Source organism: Pelodiscus sinensis, chromosome 24, assembly GCF_052426305.1.
Source record: "Pelodiscus sinensis isolate ZL-2025 chromosome 24, ASM5242630v1, whole genome shotgun sequence".
NCBI classification, from domain to species: domain Eukaryota; kingdom Metazoa; phylum Chordata; order Testudines; family Trionychidae; genus Pelodiscus; species Pelodiscus sinensis.
In genome coordinates, this window is record NC_143075.1 from 22768165 (window position 1) to 22793234 (window position 25070).

Consider the following 25070-nt stretch of genomic DNA (forward strand, 5'->3'; position numbering starts at 1 on the left):
AACACATCTTTTTGTTGATTGATCTACAGAAATGCACTGATTGCTTCTTTACTAGAAACATGAAATACCATGGCAGTTTCTGCCAGGTTAAATGGTGAAAGAATCGTTTGGGAGGTTCTGATCCTTCAGGATTTAGAGAGCAAGAATTTGGGCTTACCCTTAAAGGAATGGCACTTCCTAGAAATTTGGCAGAAAATTCATATTTGTAGGGACTTTGCCACATAATTAGAGGAAATGATGAAGAAAAGTGCAGTTGTCAGCCATTTTTCTGTGGTCATGAATTATTTTATTTTAAACTAGCCTGTATGCAGTTTTTGCCATCTGCTCTGCTGGTGACCATTACCATCCCCATTACTAAATACACACACACATAACATTTCATTATAACCCTGTCCCCAAACAAATGCAAGACTAGCTGGTGCTGAGCTGCTCTTGTACTTTATTCTGGGTTTGGTTCATTTTAGTTTTACCTTCTTTTTTTTTTTTTTGTGTTGACGGGGGAGGGCAAGAAGGGAATGAGGCAGATGGCGTGATAAATTGTTTTGCCATCCTGGGATTTCTAGGGTAGTCCAGTCCATCACACAGCTGACCCAGCTGGTGAGGATAGGTAAGCGGTTACACCAATGAAGTGACCCTAATACCACATTCGAGAACAGCCAAAGCTTACTCCATTCTATTTTTGCATTAAAGGGCCATTGGCAATTGCACAATCTAGGCTTTTCTGTTCTTCCTGGACAGCTGCCTTTGCAATTCAAGTGGCTTCAAATATTTTCCCATTTAGTTTTTGTATACCAAGAATTTCAAAGTTCAGTTCCAGTTGGGGAAAAACGTTTAATACTGTTCAGCCCAAGAATAATTACCACTTTACTTCCATTTCCCAGTATCAATCCCAACTCTCAGAATTAGTTATTTTAATGCAATCTAATATAGAGTAACTGCTCAACAACATAGTTTGAGAGAAGGGAATGTAGTGGCTATTGTAATAACCCATAGGAAGTGGGTTTGTTCACGCAGTGTGCCAAATCTACATCAACATATGTAGAAGTTGCCATCTGTGTGCAAAAGCGTTTGTGAGCAAGACCAATATTGGTGTGAATGTCAGGAGTGTTGGTTCCAGGTTTCACAGAACGCTGTTTTCGTCTGTATCTACTGCCTTTATTATCTAAAGGAAAAACAAAGTTTCTATTTCCTGTCTGAGCCAGCAGTGACTACAGTTTGTTCTGTTGCTTACAGCTACTAATAAGAATAAAGAACATTGTCAACAAGAATTATAAAAATCAATAGCCAATGGTGACCAGTGCAAAATAGACTAGGGTACTTTTCCACTAACGTTGAAGTTTTATTTTTTTTTCTTATCATGTAATACTTTTTATACATGGAATGTATTTCTACTTAAGTGTTTTTAAGATGCATCTTTCCAACTAGCATATCAAACCTAATTCAAAGTTAGCATTTTCCATGGAACAGTGATAAGACAGGTACTTCTGCTTTCAGGTTAATAGACATTGTTTTTTGCACCCTACAACTGTCTTGCTAGAGTTTCATTGGTGGATAACATTAGAACCTGTCGTCCATCTGGAAATCATTGCCCTTAACAGGAAGTTCTTCCCCTTGTTTGATGTGAGACAGAAGAAACAAAACCCGAACTCTGCTTTTGGGAGTCCTCCTGTGAAAAATCTGACTGGAACTGTACTCATCACGGTCTCCATTTACTATTGCAATCGAAGGCTCAATAACCTCCAATATATGTAAAGGTTTCAAAGAGGGATTAGAACAGGGCTGGGCAAATACTGGCCCATAGGCTGGATCTGGTTCATCAGGGTTAGCCCCAGGCTGGCTGCCACCACTCTATTTACCTGCGACTCTGCAACGGGTGAGTGCAGCTCCCGTTGGCTGCCAGTCATCGTTCCCAGACAATGGGAGTTGCAGGAAATGGTGTCCCAGTCTGTGCCACTTCCTGCAGCTCCCATTGGCCAAGAATAGCAGTCCGTGTCCAGTGGGAGCTGCAACTGCCCATACCTGTGGAGGAGTGGGTAAATATAGCAGAGGTGGACCTCCAGGGGCTAACCCTGGCAAACTGCTGCTGTTTTATTGCCCATGCCTGAGTCAGAAGCTGTGCGCGCCAAGTGTCTCATATATCACATGGAAAATTATCAAAACTATTAAAGCTGACTTTAAATTTTTAGTCTAACAACGGAGATTTTCTTGTGTTTTGAAATCTGAGGTTTAGTGGAAATTTCACACAAGGGACAGTTTAGGGTGGAAAAGAAATAAAACTTGTGTATGGTTTGTGAATTGGTTCCATAGATTGTATTTTATCCACTTTCATGGTAGAAATAGACTGCATTTCTTCTTGCTGAAGATTTTGTTTGTTCTGCATCCAACTGTAATGATGAGATGAAGATAGGAGGAATATATAAACAGTGCAAAATAAACTATAGAATATATAGACTGGTGCTTAGAAGTATTAAATATAGGCATTTAAAAATGTTTCTTCAGGGAGAGGGCAATCTATTCTACCAGTGTTTAATGCTTGTTTTGCTTCTGTTCATATTTGGTGGTGTTGGAAACATTAAGAGGCAGTGAAAAGGATTGGTAAACCAACCTCACCTCATTTACTTATTTTTATTTATTCATTTATCTGTTATATGTTTTTTTTTTATTTTGGGTGAAATAAAAACTCAGTAATTTGAAACCAACCTTTGTCACCTACTTAGAATAGTTGAACGGTCCCTGTAGTTTGTATATGAAATGTACAGGCTTTACTGTTGGGTGCACTTCTGTTCTCTTGTTCTTTGTTAAATTCCAGCTTTAGAACATATTGTAGCACATGAGAAGAAAGTAATATGTATAAAATCAGCCTCTGTGCATGTATCCTGAATTAGCAGAGTTGTACTGCTCTTCATGCTTTCCTCCTTTCATACATTACTAGCAGGCACAGCTAGCAAAGATAGAAGTGAACATTGTTTTGCTGCTGTGCATAAAAATTCAATCTGAGTTCTGATTTAATGTACTCTGTTTAATTCTTTGACCTGTTATTAATAGATTACCAGATCTATTAGAGGAAAGACCAGAGTGCAGTTAATACAGTGAGAATCAAGGGCTTAAATGCGTAACTGGGTTTCTGCTAAGAGAGTCCCTTTCATTTTTATTTAATACTCAGCTAATTACCAGATAATATTTTAAATGTTCATTGAACGTGTTAAATGCTGAATCTTTCCCCCCATTATCATGGGAGAGAATGGGAAGAGCTCTAGTGATAGGAGCACAGAACTGGGAAACGGGAAGGCCTGAGTTCTGTCCAGGCTGTGTCATTGTATATCTGTTTTCCTGGACACATCATGGGCTAACCTATTTGCTTTAGTTTTCCCATTTGTAAAACCGGGACAATCCACCGCATAGTGGGGCAGGATTACATGGCTAATGTCGGTAAAATACTTTGAAGAGGAAAGGTACCGTGTATGTGCAAATTATTGTTAATTAGTCTTACTTAACTTACAGAGATTTTCATGAATTCTCTTTACACTGCAGATCATTAGAAATGCTTGCTTGGCTATTAGTTGCTGTGTAAACAGAGAGGTGTCCATCTTCTGCTCTCCAAAAATTTGAGTCAATCAAACCACTTTAAGGAAGTTCACTTGTCTTAAACAGACACTTAATATTAACCCTTTTTCTCTGAACTGTATGAAGCCTTTCTCTATTAATGCAACAGAATGCCTTTAAGATGGCTAGCAGCTTTGGTTGTGTCTCTCCCAGCTCTTGGGCAGCACAGGAGTGGTGTTAACCTGTTCTATTGTAGTACCTGTCTGTCACTGTCCTGCAGCAAAGCTTTGACTTTTTGTGGTTTTTCTTGTGGGTTTATTTTGCATATAGTGTGATGTTTTATTTTTGTTGTGGTCTTTCTGACTCTTTGTGCCTTTCCTTTTGTGTTTGTTTCTCCCGCCTTTCCTCAGTTTGCAGCGGGGCCTCGACCTGCCCATCATCAGGTACAGTACCCTTGCCCCTTCATTATCATCCTAAACTAATCTGTTGGGGGAAAGGGGAGGTTGGAGGTTATCTTCCTACTAATTTTAAAAATGCAGGCTCGCTTTATGAGCCAGGTCCTTTCCCAATAACACTTGCTATAACCTCAGCTAACAAGCAGCAATAATACCCAGTGATGCTTTGCCTCCTAATTAATTTTATTGCACTTATTACTAACAATCCCACTTAAAATAATTGCTTAGCTTTAAAAAATTAGTCTATTGCCAGATATCTTTAAGATTTTTCTTGCATTTGGGGAATCTCTGAATCTTGTTCCAAACTTCACATGATTTCAAAGGAGAATACTTACAGATTTTGGTGGGAATTTGTCATCCAAATTCCTTTGAGAATCTCAGCCTTTAAATTCTAATAACTTTTAACAATGCATATAAGTTGCCAATTTATAAGACTCTGAGGAATGCTGTGTTTGAAGAATTATTTGTCATTTATTTTCTGTAATGTGTATTACTGTATACAGCAAAGTTAAGGCGTCTGTGTGATATTCCAGATGTCTAAATTGGACTTTATACAAAACTATTTAACTATAATAAAGATTCAGTTCCTAAATAAGGAAGAAAATATGGAATAGTTTATGATCTCTCATGTATATGGCTCATATATGTAACTTACTTTGTGAGAAAGCAAAGATCCATAGCTCATACTCTTATTCTGCTGAGCTTTCAAATCTTTGAGTTTGAATTCAATAGTAGTAACTGATTTTTTGGGTGGGGAAGATTTAAAAAGTTGAATAGTGCATATGAAAGTAACGGGGAACACTGACTGCAAAACGAGCTGAAATATTAGAAGTGAGCAGTTCAGTCTAATAACTAAAGTTGTTTTCTTCCACACTAACAATCAAAGGGTATATCGCAGCCTATTCAAACTGTCTGGTAAATCTCTAACTTTCAGTGTGTTGTGCTTTATTTCATCCTTATGAAAACCTGTTTGCCAATACAAATTGTTTTTTTATGAGGAAGACGATCTTAATGAATTTGATTACTTTTTTGTCATACTTTCTGTGCTCATGAGGATTAATACTGCTGCCACTGTTCCATGAACTTCAGTAAAGCAAAATCATGTTCATAATCAAGGAGGTTTTGTTCCACATGAAGGCATTACTTTGGTGTAATTTCATTCATATTAGTTACAGGCCAGTTCTATGCTGAAAGGTTAAATTGACCCAGCTATGGCGCTCATAATACCTTGAGTGATGTAGTCAGCGGTGCCAACAGCCTCTACAGGCCTTTAGGCAAGGTGCGGGGGATGGCTCTTTGCTCCTGGAAGGGGTAGGGCCTCAGGCAGAAGGGGCGGGGCCAACGGTAGCCAGCTTGGAGCGCACCACTACCCTCTCCACTTGCCAGTCCTCAGCACCACCTGGAGTGCGCCCACTCTCAGAACTGCCCAAAGCGTGATGTATGGTACTCCAGAGGCAATTTAAAGTGCCCAGGGTATTGGCCACTGCTGTAGTAGCAGTGGCGGTGGCTGGGAGCCCTGGGCCTCTTGAATCACCACATCCTGGGGCACAGGGGCGCAATTTCAGATTTTAGTTGGGGGGCAGACCAGTGCATGCCCCGATGGGGGAGGGGGGAGTGAGTGAGAGCATGGAGCGGCAGATGAGGACAGTGGCTTCAGCAGTGTTACTGAGTATGCCTAGTACAAGCCAAGCAGCAAATTGGGGGAGGTGTCTGATTCCATTTGCTCTCCTCCCACACACATCACCTCTTTCTTGGGCTACTAAGGCATTGCAAAACTCTAGTCTTTGGGCAGATAACTTAGCAATTAGCTGACAGAAGCCCTGTATCTAATTCCTATATAAAGTAATTAAATAAATATTAGACCCACTCAGCTCTAATATTAACATGTTCTGACATCTTGTGGCAAGTCACTTAAGGGATACTGGTTAGCCTTAACATTTTAATATATATTCTTTCTTACTAACTGCAGAGAGAGACTGAGACTGTCAGGACTCCTGGGCTCTATCTCAGCTCAGAAACTAGGGTCCAGTGGGTTACAGCTTGGGACAGATACATTTGGGCTCCATAGAACAGCCATACTTGGTCAGACTAATAGTCCATATAGCGCAGTGTCCTGTCTGCTGACAGTGGCCCATGTCAGGAGCTTTGGGAGGCATCAATAGAAGAGGAAATCATCAGATGATCCAAAATGATCCATCCCCATTCCTGTCTTCTGGCAAACAGAAGCTAGGGCCACCATTCCTGTCCATTCTGGCTATAGCCTTTGATGGGTCTATCCTCCTTTAACTTATTTTTTTCTTAATGGAAGCTTGTTATAATTTGGGCCTTTCTACCATCTCCTGGCAGAGTTCCATGGGTTGACTGTGAAGAAATAATTTGTTTTTAAATCTGCCCATAAATGTATTTATTAGTGAAGGAATAAATCACATTTCCTTATTCTATTTTTCCATATCATTCATGATTTTCTAGACCACTAACACTGAAAAGTCTTGTTAATCTCTCCTCATATGGAAGCTGTTCCTTACCCTAATAATTTCTGTTGCCCTTTCAGTATCTTTTCCAAGTCCAATAGATCTTTATTTTAGATGGGGTGACCAAATCCTCACACGGTATTCACGGCACACCATGACTTTATGTAGCAGGGGTAGGGAATGACCAATCTTTTGTCATTCTTTATCATCTGCCTCCCTCTTTTTTTTTTTTTAAGCAAACTCCCTGCCCCAATGGCAAAGCTGCAAGCAGCTCAAACTCTGTTGCATTTAAGAACTACCTCTGGAGCCAGGACATGCAGCTTGAAGCAGACTTCAAGTATGAAATCCAGAGGTTCAGACTTAAGGGGGAGCTACTGCCCTACCCCCTGCCCCCTAATGGTGCCCTTTTTGGGGCAACAGCTCCTGTCGCCCCCCACCCCCTCAGTTGTTGTCAAGCCTGGATATAGTTAAGCCAACCTAACCCTCCTGGTGTAGACAGTACTAGGTTGATGGAAGAGTTCTGCCATCAACCTAACTACCACTTCTCGGGGAACTTTATTAACATTGCTGAAGAAAGCACTCCTTGTTGCAGTTGTGAGTGCTATGAAGCGCTACAGTGGTGCAGCTGTGCTGCTGTAGGATTTCAAGTGTAGACAAGCCCTGAGCAATGCTATGTAAGATAAAGAGTGAGCTGTGTTATCTTGCCTATTGAAGATGATACAGGTTGAACCTCTCTAGTCTGGCACTCCCTGATCTGGCAACATCCGTGGTCCAGCATGAGTTTAGTTAGCCAGATGTCCACTTATCATGGGGGTGGCCAAGTTTCCTTTGGTCTCATAAAGTTCCTTTTACCACCACCAGTCCTGGCTCTCATTGTTTTATGCTGTTATTTAGCTCTAATTTACCCCTAAATGTCTTCTAAGAGCCAGTAAGCAGTGAAAGTGTTGGTAATGCTGCTAGACAATATTGACCTCCCGTGGTCTGGCAAACTCATGGTTCGGTACCGGTTTGGTCCCAAGGATGCTGGACTAGAGAGGTTCAACTTGTACCAGCTGGTAGAAATACTGTCACATGGGAACAGGCGAGTCTGTTACAATGAGAAAAATATATAGACACCTTTGTTCCCAGTGTATACAGTCACATGAGGAAGACATGCTTTCTCGAGGAGAGCAGAAAACAGGAGTTTAAAGACTAGTGTCATCTACGCTTTCACTCATGCACACAAACCATACGTAAGGAAGCAATTACATTTGTTACTTTTTTGCATAGTTTTAAACACACTTGTTGCTGTGGAATTTATGGATAGGCTGTGGTGAGAGAAGAGCCATTAAAGGTGAGTGTATTTGCATCTACCCGTTGCTATGTATTAATAAGTACCATGACAGAATTGGTAACTTGCTGTGAGACCTACCGTTTCCTTTCTTTCACCTTCTCTGAAGTTCTTTGGTTTAAAAAAAAAAAAAGAGGAGTTATGGGAAAACTAGTCTCATTTCAAAGAAGAGGAACATTCTTGAGTTCTTTTCTAATCATTAAGCAAAAGACAACATTTGTATTTAGTATGTCCTGCTAAAATTCTCTTCTAAAATCAATGAGAGCCAGTGTCCCCTCTATATGGATGTAAAGAATTGCAGATCTTTCACAATTAGTCATGTACGATTCCAAAACAGCGAAAAAGGTAAAAAAGTATTTGATTACTTAACAGTAATAATCAAGTTAGGAATCGTATTACCGCATGATTAAAATGGTTTTATCCATTGAACCCAGCTGTGATCTTATAACCAGGTTACAACTTTGCAATGTCCAGGGCTTCAGGATGCTTACAAAGCCAGTACATATCTTACCTTTGCTGCAACCAGGTTCTTGGCTGAGTTATAGTTGTCTGTAGACAAAATTCTCTCTCAGAAACCAGAATTTATTAGAAACACGCTAAGAGTTAGATTCTTCTTTGTTCCCAGTATCCTCTGGACACAGTTCTGTGTGTCTGAGGGGGAAGAATGGAATTGGTGAATTGGCAGGCTAATCCTGAGGATTATTCTGTGTCTGTATAGACCCTGGAGTAGTTTATATCAGGGATTCTCAGCCATTTGCTTTCTAAGCCCCTCCCCCCTCCAGCAACATGTGATAAAACTTTCATGTCTCACATATGCCACAACAACTGTTTTTCTACATATCCAATAAATTACAAACCAGGGCCAGCAACAGAAGTTGGAAATCAAGGCAATTGCCCAGAGCTGCATGCCACAGGGGGCCCTATGAACCTGATCTGCTTGGGCTTTGACTTCAGCACTGGGCCCAAGCACTGGGTCCATCTCTGGTTTGTTTTGGCAACCGCCCAGATTGTGAGAACTTACGGTTTATATTCTGCTATTGCCAAAGGGTGACCCTAAACTTGAAATCTGACAGGGAGAATGTTATACCCTCGTATTAGGAATCTTGAGGTTAATGTAAAAAAAGCAAATCACTTCTTTGCACAGTTTTAACTTTCTTGATTTATTAAAACGTTATGCAAGTGTTACGGTGAGAACTTAGAGATTTGTATGCAAAACATTTACCAAATACTGAAATTTACTATGTTTGCTATAACTTTTGCTGTGACTGATATTTGGAGAAAACCCAGAATTCTGGTTGTCTAACACAGTGTCAGGAAGAGCACTAAAAATTAACCTAAATTTAAATTTTCTGTGTAACATACGAGTTATATTATGGTTCAATCACATCTCTTGTGCATTAATTCCATATCAATTTGAATGAATTCAAATAATAATACTTTGGTGCTATTTCCTGTAATTATTGTATCATGAATATGCTCAGGTGAGTATGACTTATGTTTTTGAAGTTGACTGGCAATTTTACAGAGAATTTATTTAAAATATATTATGAACATGTCAGTTATAATTATTGAAACCTGTTGATGCTGTAGGTTTCATAACCTCTGGAAGCATAGTTTTAATGTTTCTCAAGTAAACAACCATGGTCAAATGAAAATAGATGCCATGATTTCTTAAAAAGTTAAAGAATTCTTTCCCCTGTCAACCAATGTGTTTTCTGAGGTGAGGATATGTGCAAGTGTGGGGAATGTCCTTTGGAGCAAGAGGTGGTGGGAGATGTTCTTCATTCCCCACCTCTCTGTGCAGAGCCATAGGGGACTGTTCTCTTCTTCCAACCCATCCCTGAGAGACATAGCATGGGAGCGTTATCTCCACACAAATGGAGCCCAGCTTCAGGGAGTTGGAGAACCAAAGTGAGTACTTCTGGTTCCACTGTGGGAGTAGTTATTAGCTGCTTTTCATTAGCAGATATTTGGAAGAACAGAGAAGCTGTGAAGGAACATGTCTGGTACAGGTTGAACCTCTTTAGTTCAGAACTCTCTGGTCCGGAAACATCCGTCACATGGAATGATTTTAGTTAGCCGGATGTCTGCTTTTCATGGGTGTGGCCAAGTTTCTTGCAGTCCCAATAAATTTGTTTAAAGCCTCCTTTCCTGGCTCTCAGGGTTCTGAAAGGTAATTTAGCTCTAATTTACCCCTAAATGTCCTCTAACAGCCCAGTAAGCAGTGGAAGGGTTGGTAATGTTACTAGACAATATTGACCTCCTGTGGTCTGAAAAATTCTCTGGTGTGGAACTGGTCAGGTCCCGAGGGTGCCAGACTGGAGTGCCAGACCATGGTGCTAGTGCTTAAACTAGAGCCATTGTGTAGAAGAATCTGTTTATGTGTTTTTATTATTTCTTTAATAATATAAAAGCATCCGCCACACAATCTCTGGGTAAAGAAAGTTAAATAACATACAGAATTTGAGTATCACGGCTAATACTGGAAGACTTTCTTCCACTAATAAACTGCATATCATCACCAAAAGCTTACGAAAAGAAATGAGCCATACATCATGCCTTTTAGATCAGCACTTGGACTTTTGCAGGCCAGTGAGGGAAGTAAATTCTAGAGCCTGGAGCCCTCCTCTGTGAAATAACTGTTTCTGACATCCACATCTTTTAATTGAGAGACTGTTTTAACTAAAGTTCCCCAACTGATCTTGGTGAGATGGCAAAGGTGAAATTATCTCAGCCAAGACCAAAACCTGAGCTTTACAGATCAAAGTAAACACTCTGACTTGTACCTGGTGGTAGGTGCACTTCTTACACGCATCTTTCCTGTGTTGACCTTCCCCCCCTCCTCTCTCTTAGGGTCAGGGAAAAGTTATCATGCTAGTGAATTCTTCTCTTCTGCTGCAAAAGGGTAAAGATTAATAACCAAGGTGGTATCTCAGGCTCTGGAAAGGCATAATGTAAAAGAAGAAAACAGAATGTTCCCATCTGATTTGGTTGTAATCTCAACAATTTGTCGCTTTGTCCTTGTGTTCCATTGTTATATTTTTCAGCCTTTTGCAGGGCCATGTCTGCTAGTAGATCTATACAAATTACCAGTCTTTAATTGACCTGGAAATATGTAGACAAATTGTGAATGTTTGGCCTGTGGGCTGGAGTTTGCCCATCCCTAGTTTAGAAGCACGCTTTTTTGCATATGGCAAAGCAAGCTCTTCCCCTCCCCTTTCAGAAGTTCTTGAAGGTTTGAGACACATGGAATTTAGCTCTTGTGCACTGCAACACACCAACACAGAGACAAGGGAGTGTTCAGTTTTGCCAGTGTGCTAGAGAGTATAATGTAGAAAATCTACCGAAAACTACATTGGACTAGAAATAGTCTGTAGGGAATAATCCTGGAGTAGATGAGATCCAAAAGGTCTCTTTCCATCTTTAACTTCTGGTGCAAAATATGAAACCAGAATTCTTCATTTACTGATGCCCTGTGTATGGAGCTAGTGCGTCTTTGTGCTTGAAGAAAAAGCTTGAAGAAAAAGCATGTGCTTGAAGAAAAAGCATTTTTTATTGAAAGAAGAAAAGAAATACAAAACTAACAAAGAGGCCGTGGTTAAAGATTAATTTTCACTTTCTAGATAAACTTAAGTTGTGGAGCAAAAGCAGTTGATTTGAGACAAAATGTGTGTCATGTTAGACTGGAGTGAGGAACAGTGTTCCCTCTAAGATTTTCCATCCATGAGCAGAGTGAGTTTTATATTGTGCACCAATATTGAGGTCATGTGGACTTGTTCGGATCCGTGCCACCGCTGCACCCACTAGTACTCATTTATTTATACATGCATACATATATACATGTGTGTGTGTGTATTTATGTATTTATAGGCCGTAGTGGGTGGCCGATACCAGATGCCCCAGAGGGAGTGAACACAACAGGCAATCATCACATGATCCCACTCCTGTCATCCATTTCCAGACAAACAGAGGCTGAGAAAATCATTCCTACCCATTCTGGCTAATAGCCATTGATGGACCTAACCTCCATGAATTTATCTAGCTCTTTTTTGAACCCTGTTAAAGTTCTGGTCTTCACAACATCCTCTGGCAAGAAGTTCCACAGGTAGACTGTGCATTGTGAGAAGAAAAACTTCCTTTTGTTTGTTTTAAACCTGCTACCTATTAATTTCATATGGTGACCCCTAGTTCTTATATTATGGAGCAGTAAATAACATTTCCTTATTCATTTTTTCCACATCAGTCATGATTTTATTTACCTCTATCATATCCCCCCTTAGTCTCCTCTTTTCTAAGCTAAAAAGTTCCAGTCTTTTTAATCTCTCTTCACATGGGATGCGTTCCAAACCCCTAATCATTTTTGTTGCCCTTTTCTGAACCTTTTCCAACGCCAATATATCTTTTTTGAGATGAGGCGACCACATCTGTACGCAGTATTCAAGTTGTGGCCGTATCATGGTTTTATATAGAGGCAATAAGATATTCTCTGTCTTATTCTCTATCCCTTTTTAAATGATTCCCAACATTCTATTTGCTTTTTGACGGCCGCTGCACACTGAGTGGATGTTTTCAGAGAACTATCCACAGTGACGCCAGGATCTCTCTCTTGAGTAGTTGTAGCTAAATTAGTCCCCATCGTATTGTGTATGTGTGCGCGTGTATATATAAATAATTAAATGTCATGGAAAAAGGAATATTTTAGCCGCCCTTTCCCAGTCACTGCATCTCAGCTGAAGAGGTGGATGGGAGGCAAATTGTTGGTGTGTGCCTACACAAGTGTGCACCTTTCAGGGAACATTGCCCCTGATTCCTCCACCTACAAGCCACTGTCAGAGGGTCTGCCCATCACTTTTGGGAGCCACCCAAGGTAAGCATCAACCACCATACCCCTCCTGCGCCCCTACCCTGGCCCAGATCCTGCCGCCCACCCCCGCACCCAAACTCCCTCCCAGAGCCTGCACCTCACACCCCCAATCCATACCCCAGCCTAGTGAAAGTGAGTGAGGGCGCAGGAAAAGCACGAATGAAGGGGAAGGGGGGTGGAGTGAGTGGAGACCTCAGAGGAGAGGTGGGACTGGTGAATGGCCTCAGGGAAGGGGCAAGGCAAGGGTCTTTGGATTTGCCCAATTAGACAGTTGGCAACTCTACCAGGTGAGCATATGGGAGCCCTGTCTGTTCCTGAAGAGATTACTGCAGCAGCAGCCTCCATCCACCACCCACTATGTGGCTCCGCCCCCCGGCCAGGGGCTCACCAGCATTCACCGTCCGCCATGCAGCTCTGGCCCTAGCTACATGGCTCTGGCCCTAGCTACATGGCTCTGGCCCCAGCCACGCGGCTGCAGCCGCTGCCCAATACATGGCTCTAGCCCTGGCAGTAGCGGCCAGCCACCTGCCTTGTGGCTTGGGCCCCGGCGGGAGCTACAACAGCAGCTGCCGCCCACCACCCACTATGTGGCTGCCATGGCAGGAGCCGCTGCCCGCCACATGGGCCACAGCAGCACCCCTGAGGAAGGGCTGAAGCTAGGGCCAGTGCTACGTGGTGCCTGCCCTGCTGCTCCTGGGGCGGGGCAGCCGACTACCACCTAGCCCACCCTGAGCAGCAACCGTCCGGCTCTGCTGACGAGGTGGGTGGGAGGCAAATTATTGGTGGGAATCTTAGAGGGAACACTGGCCCTAACCCTAACCTTTTTTCCATGAGAGGCCAAATCAGTTGTGGGCCACACACAGCCCCACCGGGATTGGACAGAAAGGGAGACTCAAGAATTCCCATTGGCCCTGGGGTGGGGCCAGAAATTAGGAGTGCAGGGTGCAGAACAGGGCTCTGTGCTGAGACATGGGGGTTGGGGTGAGGGAGGGGATGAGGGCTTTCCGGTTAGGGGTGTGGGCTCTAGGTACGGGCTGGAGATGAGAGGTTTAGGGTGCAGGGCAGGGCTCTGGCCTGGGGCCAACATGTTTGGAGTGCAGGAGCAAGGGGTGAGCTTGCATATTGCGTTGCAGGCTCCAGGAGGGAGCTAGCATGTGGTAGGGGGCTCAAGGCTGGAGCAGGGGACTGGGGTGTGGGCTCCAGCTGGGTGATGCTTACTTCAGGTGTCTCCCGGCCAGCGGTGCAGTGGGGCTAAGGTTGGCTCCTTGCCTGGTTGGCTCTGCAATGGACTGTCATGGCTGACCGCAGATGGAAGGGGCAAGTGGCTCGGCACTGTGCACGTTATCTGCCATCGTGGGTGGCACCCCCACAGCTCCCATTGGCCATGGTTTCCAGTCAATGAGAGCTTTGGAGCCGGCACTGGGGGCAGAGGCAGCACATGGAGCTTCTCTGATTGGTAGAGCCCTGTGCAAATACAAATGACTTCCCACAGAAACTGATAATCGTGGAGAGACATCGATATCCACTGATCCACAGGGCTCTTCTCCGGAGAGACTGCGGCCAATGGAGAGGTGTGTAGTGCATAGCTCCTGGGAACCAGTGCCTCGCACCGGCAGCTCTTCTCAGCTGTGTGGCTGTAAACCCCTCCCCTTCCAGCCCTTTCCCTAGCTGGGGCGTCTCCTGGGTAGGGTCATACAGCCCCATAGGTGGAGGGGCTGCGGGCGGTATAGCCACACTGTTGGGAGGAGGTGCTGTGGCGACGGGGCCATGCGCTTCTCCATTGGCTGCCATGTCTCTTCAGAGGAGAGCCTGCAGATCAGCAGAGACCGATGTCTGTTCGTGGGTAGACATTTGTATCTGTGCAGGGCCCCATTGATTGGCCCTTCACGTAGGTGCTGCGGGGACAGGCTGGGGCTTCTGGCCTGCAGCACAGAGACCTGCTGCAGGCTTGATGAAACAAAGCAGCGGGGCTGAATCCAGCCTGTGGTCGGGAGGTTCCCCAAATTAGACATGAATGTTTTCTAGCTCTGTGGAAGGTGCATTTCACAGTGATCGGAGCTTTGTTAGGTCTTGCAGTACTCAGGTCCAGTTTGTGCTACTAATTGACATTGCAAAAAATCCACGCCCCTGTGTGATGTACTTCTACTGAACTAACCCCACTTTAGGTAGTGCCGGGTTGAAGGGAAATTTTCTCTTGTCGATGTAGCTGCTGTCTCTCAGAGAGGAGTATTAATTACACTGACAGGAGAAGCTCTCCAACGGGCGTGGTAGTGTCTAAAGTGCTACTATGGTGCAGCTGCGCTAGTGCAATGCTGTATGGGTCGACAAATGCCGAGTCTTAAAGAGATGAAGGAATTTGTGGAAGGAGTTATCAGGATTTCTAATAATGACCATTCCGTGCACCTCTGTAGCCTAAGCACCAGTCCTGACTGTGTAATGCACGTGCTCCAAAGTAATACTTGTGTGCAGGGAAATGAACTGTGGACAGTTTCAACCTCAGTTCTGAATTTCCTGGCTCTTGCGGTGGCATTGTTAGCATTGTGTCAGCCATGCGTGTTTGCATGTAAACTTGGGACATTAAATTGTTAACAAAACAGAATTGCAAAACTTCGGCCTCCAGGAGCAGCTTTAGATAATATCAGCTTCATTTGGGAGGGAAGGAGAAGATAAATTTTAAAAAAATGTTTTTCCAGCGAGGGCTTGTTTTGAATGCTGGAGCCTATATTCAGATTAGATTTATTCTTGTGTTCTGGTGGATTTCTGCTTTATTTCTAGATTGAGGTCTTGGGGTTTTTCCATTTGGAAGGGTTTGCTGTATCTAAAAATAATGAAGTAAACTCTGCTAGAGACTTCTTGCTTTAGATTGGCTTTTTTATAACTTGGTTCTCCCCCACCCCCTTTTCCAATAGCGAGCAGGAGGATACTGTCCCTGCTCTCTGGTAAAACTCCTTTAAGGTATGTCTACACTACAGTGTTATTTTGGAATATCTTATTTTGAAATAGTTAATTCGAAATAAGTTATTTCGAAATAACGCATCTACACACAAAATGCATTTTGAAATAGCGTTTTGCTATTTCGAAATAGTGCGTCCACACTCAGTGGACGCTGAATCGCATTTAAGGCTGGCCGGAACCAGGTCCGGTAGGGCATCAGATCAGGAGTTACTTAGTGCGGCTGCTGCCTGAGGCTATCTGAAGCCTGTGTTTAAAGGGACCCCCCTGGACAGCCAGTGCTCAGCTTTCCCTGCTTGCTTGCCTACCTCGATGAGGGACACCAAAGAATTTTGTCTCTGTGTGCTCTGGTTGCCCTCACTCAGGACACCACAGCACTCTGCAACATGGAGCTAGAGCTGCCCCTGGGCAGTCTGGTGCTTCTCTTGGACACGTTGCTGCGAGCCTGGCTGCACTTTCTGCAGGCTGCCATCCGGGAGGTCCATCGGGGGGCTGTCAGTATCCAGGAGGCCCTGCGGGAGAGCTTCCACTCTTGAGGAGCACTAAGAACCTCTCTGGTCTGCCCCACTGGGGGCTTGTGCCTCCTTCCTCCCTCACGTCCTTCCACTTATCCCTCCCTCAGCCCCCTTCTTGATGTCAAATAAAATACACGTATTTTCATGAACACAAACTCTCTTTATTTAACAAAACTGAGAGGGGGATGAAACTCTGGTGCGACTGGGGAAAGGAGGTGGAAGAGGCTAGAAGAGAGGGTGGGAGTGGGAAGGGGGAAACCTGGGAGGAGGGAGCTGGAAGAGGGAAGCAAGGGGAAGAAGGAGGAGGGGAAGCTCAGGGATCAGGGTTCGGGGTCTCGCCGGACCAACTTGATTTTCATGCAAACCTGCTCCTGGGTTCGCATGTGGCCTTTGGTGGCCAGGCTGGCAGCTATCCTGCTATAGACAGCCACGTTCCTCCGTCTAGTGCGGAGATCATGGACGTTGGGGGGCATCCCCCCCACCCTGAATAAGGTCCATGATCTCCAACCTGGACCAGGAAGGCGCCCGCCTTCTCTAGCCCCTGGCAGGCTCCTGGGAGCTGGCAGACCGCTCCTGGGGAGCGGTGGAGGGCTGGCTGCCAGTGGCTTAATGGCTCATGTTTTGGGGCCACTGGGTCAGGGGCAGTGACTGCTGGCTGTGGTCTAGCAGGATTGGAGCTGGCATAGGCACTGTGGCCAGAGTCAACCCCTTTAAGGGCTCCGGGAAGGGGCGAGGGAGAGGAGTGTTCTTGGTTGAGACTGGGCACCCTGGGAAGGTTGGAGGCCCCCTATTTCGATATAAGTGTCTACAAAGCACTTATTTCGAAATAGCTGTTTCAAAATTGGCGTTATTCCTTGTGGAATGAGGTTTACCAAATTCGAAATAAGCACTCTACTATTTCCAATTAATTTCAAAATAGTGGTTTGGCTGTGTAGACACTAGTAAAGTTATTTCGAAATAACGGCTGTTATTTCTAAACTAGCCAATTAGCCCATCATAAGACGGGATTTTCAGGTCTCTCCTCCATGTTGGTCTTCTCTCCTGAGCCTCCGGTCTCTCGCTCCATCTCTCTCTCTCTCACTCCTCCTCCTACTGCCTCCCCCCCTCGCTCTCAGCTCTCCTCCTCCTTCAGCCTCTCTCTCTGTCTCTCTCTTTCTCTTCTCCTCCCCCTCCTGCCTCTCACTCAGGGGACTGCAGAGCCCAAACAGCCGTTTGGGCTCCATGCTCCCCGTGCTACATGGGGAGTGTGGAGCCCAAATGGTCGCTTGCACCACATGCTCCCACGCAGCAGCCTGGCTGAGCGGCGCAGAAGTCAGCCAAGCGCCACGGAAGGAGGCGAAGGGGGGCAGGGCGGTGATGTTCACAGCCAGGGGGCGGGCCTGGAACCACTGTGACGCTGCACATCACCTTCCTGCCCCCCTACGCCTCCCTCCGTGGCTCTCGGCTGACTTCTGCGCCACTCAGCCGGGTTGCTGCAGGGGAGCAAGCGGCGCAAGCGACTGTTTGGGCCCCACACTCCCCATGCAGCACAGGCTGCCCAGAGGGAACAGCCGGCATTTTAGCAACTGCACCGCCCAGAGGGACCAGCCAGCATTTCAGGCAACAGCGCCGCCAAGAGAGAACAGCCAGCATTTCAGGCAACAGCGCCGCCCAGAGGGAACAGCCAGCATTTCAGGCAACAGCGCCGCCCAGAGGGAACAGCCAGCATTTCAGGCAACAGCGCCGCCCAGAGGGAACAGCCAGCATTTCAGGCAACGGCGCCGCCCAGAGGGAACAGCCAGCATTTCAGGCAACAGCGCCGCCCAGAGGGAACAGCCAGCATTTCAGGGAACAGCGCTGCCCAGAGGCAACAGCCAGCATTTCGGCATTACAGACTCTCAGACACTGGGCTACTATATATATGATAACTTTTCCGAGTAGACATACCCTTAGAGACTCACTTCCTTTGGGAGGTCTGCTGACACTGACCCATATGTTAATACGGCATTGTGACCCGGCACTCAGGTTTGCAAATCCTGGCACTCAGGTTTGCTTGAATTTGGCCCCTTCCTTCCCACCCCTCCAAAAACAGTTTTGGTTCTCCTGCTCCACTGAGTTGACAACATATACCCAAAACCAGAGGGCTGCCTCTAGCCCAGTCAGCACAGAACTGTGGCCCATGTGACATCCTAAGGGCCATGCAGGTAATACTGTATGTGGCCCACAGTGGTAAATAGGTTGAAAACCACTGCTGTAAACAATGGGTATAATTCTCCTCTTGCATTAGTTGGCACAAGTGAAACTCATTACTTTCCCAGTGTCTCTCTAGAGGTAATGAAGTCATTGTGCCTTTTGCTCTCCTTCCAGTAATCTAACTGGCAGTCAGCGCCTTGTGCTTTTAATTATGCAGCGTTGCTTCTTGAAACCCAGTGACCTCCTCACTGTGAGTTCTCTGTGATTCAGAGCTGCAAGGGTCCATACCTGTGTAGGGCCTCATGCTTGCTAAGCAGGCCATGTGTTTTAAGAAGGCATTAAGCTTAGGTCCTAAGTGCACCATCATTCCACTTGTGACAGCAGAAAGAGGACCCCGTTGGTTTCTCAGGAAGCAGAATGTTTTAGAATTGCATTCCTAAGAATTTACAGACAGCTTCAGATGGTCTTTTAGACACAGTGACTGATGGCAAAAAGCCATACACAAACTAGTAGCTTCCATTTCCATAAATTTCTTCACTATTTTCGTGGCCTATGTTACATATTTGCTACTGGGTTTGTTTGCTCCCAAGAATGGAGTGACCTTATTGGAGGAGAAAGGCAGGTTTCACATCCTTCACTTCCCAGGCTGAAATCGCAGTCGTCATATTTTGAATTTTAAAATAATAATTGATTGTTATGGCATTCGTGAGCACATGATATTGTGAGCCTGGCTAGCCTCAAACTAATTTGGATGAGAGAGAAATTCTGGCTAGTAAAATAATGAGAGACCAGACCAAAGTTGAATCTATTTACACCTTGAATCCATATAGAAATAGAGAGACACCGATTTTCTTTTCGGTATGAGGCGCTCCATTGTGCATCACTGGTGGTCTAGAAGCAAGCATCTAAGCAAGCCAGCCAAGAGGCAGAGAAAGACTGACCACAAAGGAAGAACTACAGAGAAACAGCTTCTCTGTTGAATCCTACTTACAGTCTGTTCTTGCTCATCTTTGCTAGGTCAAGAGATTGCACAGGCTAAAAGGGGAACCAGCAGACCTGGCAAGATGCTTTTCAAGCCCATGTCCGGGAAGCTGTGTCAATAAGAATATCAAATCTCTGTATTATTTTCACTCTCCTTTCTGATCTCTAGATACTGGAAATCATAGAAATCCTAAATCTCAGAGGGGTAGCGGTGCTAGTTTGTATCTTGAAAAACAACAAAGAGTTTTGTGTCACCTTAAAGATTAACAGATATGTTAGTCTTTAAGGTGCCACAGGACCCCTCATTTTTATAGAAATCATAGTCACTCTCAGCTAAACTTATCACATCTCCTATATCAAATAATAGTCCTTTGATTCTCCATGCCTAGACAACCACCTAGTCCTAGTTTCATCTAAGCCAGAAGTTTGGGAGTTTTTATTTTCTTCTGATTCCAGACACATTGCAGGATCTGACCAATGGCACAAATTTTCATCTAGGTTAACATGCTTAGTAATAACACTTCTGCTTTCATCTTCATATTCATTTTATCTGGCCTTCAGAGAAAGGGAGTAAGTATTGACATTAGTGGAGAGAAATCATTCAATACAGCAGCTACCACAGTGTCTTGCAACCCTCAGGAATGACCAAAGTGACTATTTTGTTATCACTGTCACTGTGCCCGAGGAGAGGTGCATTATAAGACCTTTCTGCCTTGTCCACTGGAGAAGAGAGCTTAAGAATGAAGTATATATATTGGCCCATTCTTTCCCGGTGCCAGACCAGCTTCGCTTGGCCTAGACTTCCACTCTTACCCTCTGTACTCATGAAATAGCTTGCCTTGAACTGACTGCTTGTTTTAACACACCTCATTTATCAGCAGTAGTCACTGTAGACTGATGTATGACTGTCATACTTTCTACCCAGTGCTTTGAGCATATATCTCTTCTTCTTCTATCCTTGGCATAGAGTTGCAGACCAAATCTAGGATTTGAGCACAGGTTCGTTTCTGTTTTGTGCATAGTGCTATTTCTGGACTACCAATATAGCTAACAGAGGAGGAGAAAAGTGGTTGATATTAAGAACGAGCTGCACGTAAAGTCTTTCTCCAGTATTGTTTGCTGTAAATTTTAATTTTTTAACTTATATTTTATTCTTCAATGTAATACTTTCTAGAAAACTTATACATGAAACATGCTTGAGATTCTGACAGGAAAAGATTTCTTGATACTAGCTCAGTATCTTTCCTGCCCTGTTATATAGAAAAGCGGTTAGAAAGATAATTGGAACGATTACATTAGGGTTAATGTTATCTCCTATCCCTTCATATTAATTTGTAAGTTGTTCCATTGGCTTTCTTTCTGTTTCCTGATGCTTTCTTGCTTCGTTGTTGAAGGGAGGATTCAGACCCATCCAGGTAATTTTAACTACTGGTTCTGCATGGCATAAGTGTTTCTTCATCACATGGTTTGTTATTAAATGAGTTTATGTATTAATGTATGATGCATAACTTATGTGTTTACTTTTAAGATTATTAAAATTGTAGTGCAGTGTTTCTCTACGTGGGCCACGGGCCTGCGTTGGGAAAGCCATTAGTCGGCCTGCATCTTTTTCTTTACCTAAAGGGTCTGTAGCCATGGGAGTCTTACAGATCCCATTGGCTCTGGTTCGCTGTTTCTAGCCAAAGAGAACCGCGGGAACCAGCATGGTCCGGACTACTGCTTCCCGTGGCTCCCCTTGGCTGTAAACGGGGGCTTTGAGGCGCCATGCTACACACCCTTTTGGTAAACAAAGCGGTGTGGGTCCACTAGCGGCTATCCCAAAGAGGTCCACTTTGAGAAACACAGTTATAGTCGGAGTGAGGGCTTCTAGCACTCTGTATGCTTCCACATCCTGGATGCTGATGCTTGTCTTCAAGAGAATTGAGACCTGAATCACATATCATATTGCTTTGTTCCCTGGAGCCGTCTGTGTGAGTTACATTATGTGGTGGGTTGTTTTATGCAAGTGTTCGGGAAAAGTTCAGTTCAACTTAGAAAGGGGATGCCACCATTTTGAAAAAGAAATTCAGGACAGGTAGTTCCTTCAAACTTTCGGTAAGGTAAAGAGGGAAAGTAGAGGGGGACCTAAAACCCCCATACAAGTCAGAATTTTAGATATTCTGGAATTTCAACGAGGTTTCCTTGATCTTTTTACTGCCTTATCAAATCACTTATAAAGGAGGTGTATTTTCAGTCTACCATACATTATAGAATAAATTTGCATAGAACCTTTTCCTCTAACCATTAGCCTGAAAGTTGGTGTATATAATTCACCAGGCACACTAATGGTTATATCATTATAGTTTAAAATGTGATTGTTTGGTCTTGGTCTCTTTCTCACTTCGAAAATTGTAAAACTGAGGGTTGTGCAAAGTGCCAATGTTAAAAACTAATGGAAACTGTCCTGCAATGTTCTGAATGGGTGGCAACCCTTTGAAAGTGTTTTTTTAATTACAGTATGGTTTTCTCTTCCTATATTTGATATTACAGATTTCTTTTCAGAAAAAAATAATTTTTGACTTTTTAAAATTTTTTTGCTTCCCTCTTCTAGTTTTTTCAGAGGCCTCAAATTCAGCCTTCTAGAGCTGCCATCCAGAACAGCAACCCTTCTATCCGTCCTGGTGCACAAACACCAACTGCAGTGTATCAAACCAACCAACACATCATGATGGTTAACCATCTGCCAATGCCGTATCCAATGCCCCAGGGCCCCCAATACTGTATACCACAGGTAATATATTACCTAAGCACATCTGAACCTGCATGAGCTACAGTTATTGCTCCTGGATTAAAAGATGGTGATGTTTTGGGTTCATGGGAAAGATAGAGGATTATGGTTGATACCATTAGCAGCGTAACCCTGTCCTTTTTCTTCTTTACGTATATGTTTATCTGACAAGACAGTGGGTGGAGAGGGGATACTCATAAATGGTTATCCTTTTTATTTCTGAGATGAAAAATTTCTAGAATGATTATGCTTCATCTGATAGAAATGATGAAAAATTAAGTTCCTCAAAAACATAGCATTGTAACGGCTCTTGCATTCATTTAAGCGATGTGCTGATACTATTAAACATTGGGCTTTGTTTGCGTCCTGCATTACAGAAATGATTGGAATGAAATCAACTTGACTATGGTCTGCATCAGCACTGGTTGTCTGAATAGCTTTACCTCAAATGACACAGCATGCATTTCTTTCTTATGACTTTTTTGGGAGCAAACAACATTCTGAATCCATATTTAAGAAGGTTTCATCATCTCTTTTTTAGAGTTTTTTAAAAACCAGGTTAATTACAGCTTCTGTATGTCGTGCTAAGTCATATGATAATTGTTTGTAAATGCCTGTAATTTTTCTCTCACAGTATCGTCACAGTGGCCCTCCTTATGTTGGGCCACCACAGCAGTATCCTGTTCAACCGCCAGGGCCAGGGCCGTACTATCCAGGTCCCGGTCCCGGAGAATTCCCCAATGCCTATGGTAAGCAGGGTGGAGGATTGTGTATAGTTTGGGAAAGAAGGGGATTGCTTGATGGGGACTGGGTTTGTTGTTATTTCATTACAGCTGGTTTAATATTGTAAAGTCAGAATAATTAGTGTGAATTTGAAACAACTGCTATATTTGTGTATATAGTGCTCTTGATTGCTTACTCCGATCATACACAAAACCATTTTTGTGTGCATGAATGTTTGCAGATTAATTGCTGTTCATACAAACATTCCCATTCATGTGCAAAAAGAGCATTCAAGTGTGAACAAGAGTTTTGGCTTTTTGTTATTCACTGTTTAATCCTCATTATCATTATAATAATTATTTATTACTTTAGTGTTATTGCACCTTAAGGCCTAAGCTCCATTGGGTTGTGCACTGAATACATCCATAGCCATCCAGCTAACCTTTTTTTATTTATTTTTCTCCTATGTTCAAAAGTTTGGCATTTAGTCGGGGAACAGAGAAAAAAAAGATGTAATTTGGATGGCCAGTCACACATCAGGAAGTGCAAATAGTCAAAGCATAACAATGTACATTTGCCAAAAATAAGCATAGGTTGTAAATAATTCCCAGAGAATAAAGGCTAAAATTATTTCAAAACTTATTTGCAGCAGATTATTTGGCCAGGACGAGGTTCGCTTCATTGTGGGAGAAGATGTGGGTTTTGCGGCAGTAAATTTGGATGGTAAAGGAGTTTTGTGGGAAATGGTCCACATGTAATAGACCTGTAATAACAGATTGTTGACAGTTATTGTGATTTACATGAGCTACGATGTGGCAAGAAGGGGACACTATTAAATTAATCTAAATTTTGTGAGACGGATAGTTTTATGCAACCGAAACCCAAAACGCTTTAAAGAACTTTTTTAAATGACAGCAAAATGCATCCTGGAGAGGAAGTAAACTCTGTACTTCACCTTATAGGGATGACCCGATGAAAGCTCTACAAGGTGTACTTCCGGAACACAGGCTTCTCTGCTATTCTTTCTGCATAGGGGATAGAATTTGGCCTTTATTATAACAATCTAAAATGAAACATTAGCTAGATATGTGTTGTAATTGTTACTATGCTGACAATGTCTCTTTAAAAAACTGGTGTTTGTTTACTAACTCGACTACATTTTTTCAGTTTCTTCCTTGTTGTATTTGGGTGAATTGTAGGATGACGTAGCCTGTGGTAATAACAATGTATGTTCCCATGACCTATGCTGGTTACTTGCTTTGCTGGACCATATTCAGCAATAGGAGCTAGGTAGGTAGATCCCTGTGCTTATAGGGCCATTTGGAAGCCTTTGCAATCAGCTCTCATTCAGGTGTCCTTGCACCACAGCTCCAGGAAGGTTGCTTTACACGTTCAAAAGTTCTGCCTCCACTGGACTTCCTCCCACGCCCACATACCAATGTGATCCCACCGCTCAGTGCTAGTTTCCCTAGCCCAAAAGCAGTACTCTGCTATGCCCAGCTGCTCTGTGCCAGCCCAATGCAAAGCCATTTTGCTGCTGTCCCTGTCGTCTGCATCTGAGTCTTTGTCCTCTGCTATTGAGTGCATACATAGCTCTGCTGCAGTGCGTGATGTCCTAAGTGCATTGAACACAACATGGGAGAGAAGTCTGGGATCCAGGATTTCCCATAGCAGATGCTGAAGTTCGCAGCAAGGACTGTCATTCAAGAGGCGTGAAAGGAAGCTGGAAGCCCTGGCGGGTCTGGGAAGCAAAGAGGTGGCTGACGAGATGTTGTGCAAATTCCCAAAATGCTTAGGGCTACGTTGCACATTCCCATAGTGCTTGGTGACTGAAAGTGACGCCAGGCACGGTGGGATGCTTAGCCACATTGCTTTGCTCTTGCTGTCAACAGGAGTTAACAATGTGGCCAGTGTGTCGACAAAGGGTGGCAGAAAAAGAGGTTTGGTGAGTTTTCAGTTTTGCTGACTGTTGCATGTTGACAGCCTTAGAATAGACTGGGACTGAAAGATTTCAGCCCCCATGTTAAGAATTCACAGCAGTTCAAAGAACACATCAGGAACCAGAACAAGGTTTTCAAACTACAAAATAAAGAATGGAAAATGTTGTTAAGAGAGTGGGGAGAGATTAAAAAATCAGTCAAGACAGTCAGAAAAAAAAATTAAAGCTACACCATGTATTCTCCAAGTTAGGCTATGTCTACTAGGGATGTTAAATTTCGATTAATTAACTAATTGAATAGTTGATGGGATTTCCATTGACTATTCAATTAGTTGATAAGAACTTCCGCATTCCGCCT

General features: G+C 43.7%; 1 protein-coding gene across 24 annotated transcripts in view; it reads left to right on the forward strand.

Moving 5' to 3' along the window:
- The window catches only part of EIF4G3 (eukaryotic translation initiation factor 4 gamma 3), a 320226-nt gene that overhangs the window by 108545 nt on the left and 186611 nt on the right, over positions 1-25070 (forward strand). For 15 of the 24 annotated variants that reach the window (XR_016347803.1, XM_089773141.1, XM_089773132.1 and 12 more), the window contains 4 exons: positions 3954-3986; positions 20678-20698; positions 21874-22053; positions 22685-22799. Coding sequence is in view for 23 of the 24 variants with exons in the window: in XM_089773141.1 (XP_089629267.1) it covers positions 3954-3986; positions 20678-20698; positions 21874-22053; positions 22685-22799 (349 nt within the window). In the remaining variant the exon portion in view is untranslated. The remainder of the gene's footprint in view (positions 1-3953; positions 3987-20677; positions 20699-21873; positions 22054-22684; positions 22800-25070) is intronic. The other 9 variants (XM_075906730.2, XM_075906734.2, XM_075906739.2 and 6 more) reach the window with 2 other exon arrangements.